At 37.8% G+C, this 2,942-nt stretch overlaps 2 protein-coding genes across 2 annotated transcripts in view; both read left to right on the top strand.

The window, feature by feature from the left end:
* Positions 1–420, top strand: part of LOC128251236 (uncharacterized) — a 6,258-nt gene extending 5,838 nt beyond the window's left edge. Inside the window, exon 4 of the mRNA XM_052977943.1 lies at positions 328–420. Coding sequence (XP_052833903.1) covers positions 328–374 — 47 coding nt within the window. The 3' untranslated portion in view covers positions 375–420. The remainder of the gene's footprint in view (positions 1–327) is intronic.
* The window catches only part of LOC106867736 (uncharacterized), a 103,334-nt gene that overhangs the window by 48,776 nt on the left and 51,616 nt on the right, over positions 1–2,942 (top strand). The gene's annotated exons all lie outside the window — the stretch shown is intronic.

Here is a 2,942-nt window from a genome sequence, read left to right as displayed (position 1 = left end):
TTGATTAGATTTTGGGATCGATCTGGTTCCGGACAAGGATTCTGGATTATTTTATCTGTTTTTTTTTTTTTTGCTTAATTTTTGAGAGCAGTCAGGTTCATTTTTTGCATTCCCGTTTGTGAGAGCAGCCAAGTTTATTTCAGATATTCTCATTTTATAAATCATCTCTGGCTAATAATTGAGAGGATGTTGGTGTTGCGTTGACGTAAGTTTGCACCCTCTGAGTATTCTTGTTATTATTTAATTATTGTAAGATTAATTGCAATCAATCCTGTTGATCAAGTGTCAAATCTGAAAATCAAAAATTTTTATTTTCATCTTATACAGGTTTGACACGCGAAGAAACTTATAAAATTACCCAAAACGGTAAATGACTTAACAAACCTTTTCCAAACGCTGTCTTTTTAATTCTGCCTTCTATTTCTTTCTTTTAACTCATAGTTTTTAGTATCTTTAAAATTTATTTTTCTCTGATCATCTCAATTTCATTTTAAGAGCACCAATCATAACCATCATCGTTTAGTTATTTCCTTCCATGCTGACATTAGTTGGACAATCATACAAGATCCGACAGGCTGCAGGACTTCGTCAATCTCCAATGTTTGCTTTGGCATGGTTTCTAAAGCTAGACACCCTCCCTAATGTCAACCAATTCTACAGAGTGTACAGGGATGCATTTTCTCATCGATCTTTCACATTTTTAGGTCAGCACGTAACTAGGACTACGACAGTCATAATAATTATGATTGTGGTTACGACATTCCTTATCATTGTCATCAACGTCGTTTAACATCTACATTCCATGCTGGCATGAGTTGGATGTTTTGACAGGATACAAGCCCGAGGACCATGTCAGGCTCCAATATCTACTTTGGCATGGCTCCTACATGTCAATGCTCTTCCTTACACCATCCAATCTAGAGTGCATACTACATGATATTTTCATGAATTTCTTTTCTAATTCTTTTCTAGATTCCACTCTGAGAATGAGACCATTAGCATATAGTAGTCCCCAAGGACAGCCAATTTTAAATTGCTCGGCTAGAGTCTGGGAGACAATGATGTATAGGAGGATGCTAAGAACCTGTACCTAAATTCATTGCTCTGCTTATGGCCAACTCTTACCTTACTGACAGAATCCATATACATGGTGTATACAGCCATTACAAGCCAATCGTCAACTCCTAGCTTCCTCAGAGACCACCATGTCATGTCAAAGGCTTTCTCCTGGTCAACGAATGCTAAGTGTAATGGTTTACTTTTAACCAAATACTTCTCTTGTAGTTGTCTTACTAAGAAGATGGCACCAGTAGTCTTTCTTCCTGGCATAAAACTAAGCTGCATCTCATCTAGTATAATTCTGTTTCTAATTCATTGGGTTTTAACTTTCTCTGTAACTTTCTTGACCTGGTCCAGTAATTTGGAGGCATCTCCTTTATGCTTGTAATACCTAACTAGAATGCTACTACACCAGTTGTTGGTGTGACACCTTTCTGTACAACTTGATTAGCTATCGGAAACTATAATGTATCCTACTCTGCACAATCTTAATAAACAAAATGACAACATTTATATGTTGTCATTTGTTCTCAGTTCTCTGCATAAAACATATCCAGACTCTTTTGTATCCAATAGACTCGCATATTAGGAAAGAGGGTTTAATAGTATACAAAGAAAACTGCTTCTAATAATGGAAAAGTAAGTACTAAATTGATGATGATAATAAAAAAAAACCCTGAAATCTTTCATATGGGAAACAAATCAATGATATTGATTTATCTATTTATTTCAGAACCAGCTGTATTGGGAGGCAACACCACCCTACTTATTAATGTACCCAATTTGGAAAGAATTATTGTTTGGAAAAATCAGCATCGTAATCTCGAATGTGATACGACTTGTTATAAGCATGATGACTACGAAGTTAGTCATACTAATAATATCTCGACCGTTTCCATTCGAAATATATCTGAGAAAGATTACACTTGGAGTTTTTGTGACAAAAACCACTGTTCTCCAGAATTTTCTTTAGCAATGAAAGGTAAGGGAATTACTTCTGCTAATAATAACAATAACAATTCTCTCCAGTTTAGGCACAAGATCAGCAATTTCATGCGAAAGAGGTTCCTCACTTACATCAATTTGAGTATATTGTTGTTGTTGGCACTCCGTCGGTTACTACGACGAGGGTTCCACGTGTACCCTTAACGTAGTTCTCGGGGATAGCCAACGTGACACAGTGTGACAAGGCTGACCCTTTGAATTACAGGCACAACAGAAACAGGAAGTAAAAGTGAGAGAAAGTTGTGGTGAAAGAGTACAGCAGGGTTCACCACCATCCTCTGCCGGAGCCTCGTGGAGCTTTAGGTGTTTTCGCTCAATAAACACTCAGAACGCCCGGTCTGGGAATCGAAACGGCGATCCTATGACCGCGAGTCCGCTGCTCTAACCACTGGGCCATTGCGCCTCCACCTTGAGTATATTAGGCTGGTACTTATTTCATCTAACTTCTTTTATTGAACCCTTTAGCATTCACATTATTCTGTCAAAAATAATGTTTATTTACTCACACGGTTTTTTAATTAACCACAAGATTTCAATGATGTGACTGTTTATTTTTAGAATGACATTGTGGGTTAAGAGAGAGAGGCCAGATCTGGCCAATTTGAGCATAAAACAGGTTGAGTGTTTTGGCCGGATATTGCCAGTTTAAATGCTAAAGGATTGAAACAAAAGTTATCAGAGGGATTTGAGTGGGTTGATGGAACCTGTGTAACTAGACATTTCCCAGACTGTTTTTCTTCTGAGGACGGGTTAAGACAAAGAGGCCAGATCTGGCCGGCTTGAACGTAAGACAGGTAGAACGTTCTGGTTGGATTTTGCCGGTTCAAATGCGAAAGGATTGAAACAAATGTTATCAGAGGGATTTGAGTGGGTTGATG

The sequence above is a fragment of the Octopus bimaculoides genome, chromosome 29 (assembly GCF_001194135.2).
Source record: "Octopus bimaculoides isolate UCB-OBI-ISO-001 chromosome 29, ASM119413v2, whole genome shotgun sequence".
Classification (NCBI taxonomy): Eukaryota; Metazoa; Mollusca; class Cephalopoda; order Octopoda; family Octopodidae; genus Octopus; species Octopus bimaculoides.
This window is presented reverse-complemented; position numbering and strand designations above follow the sequence as displayed.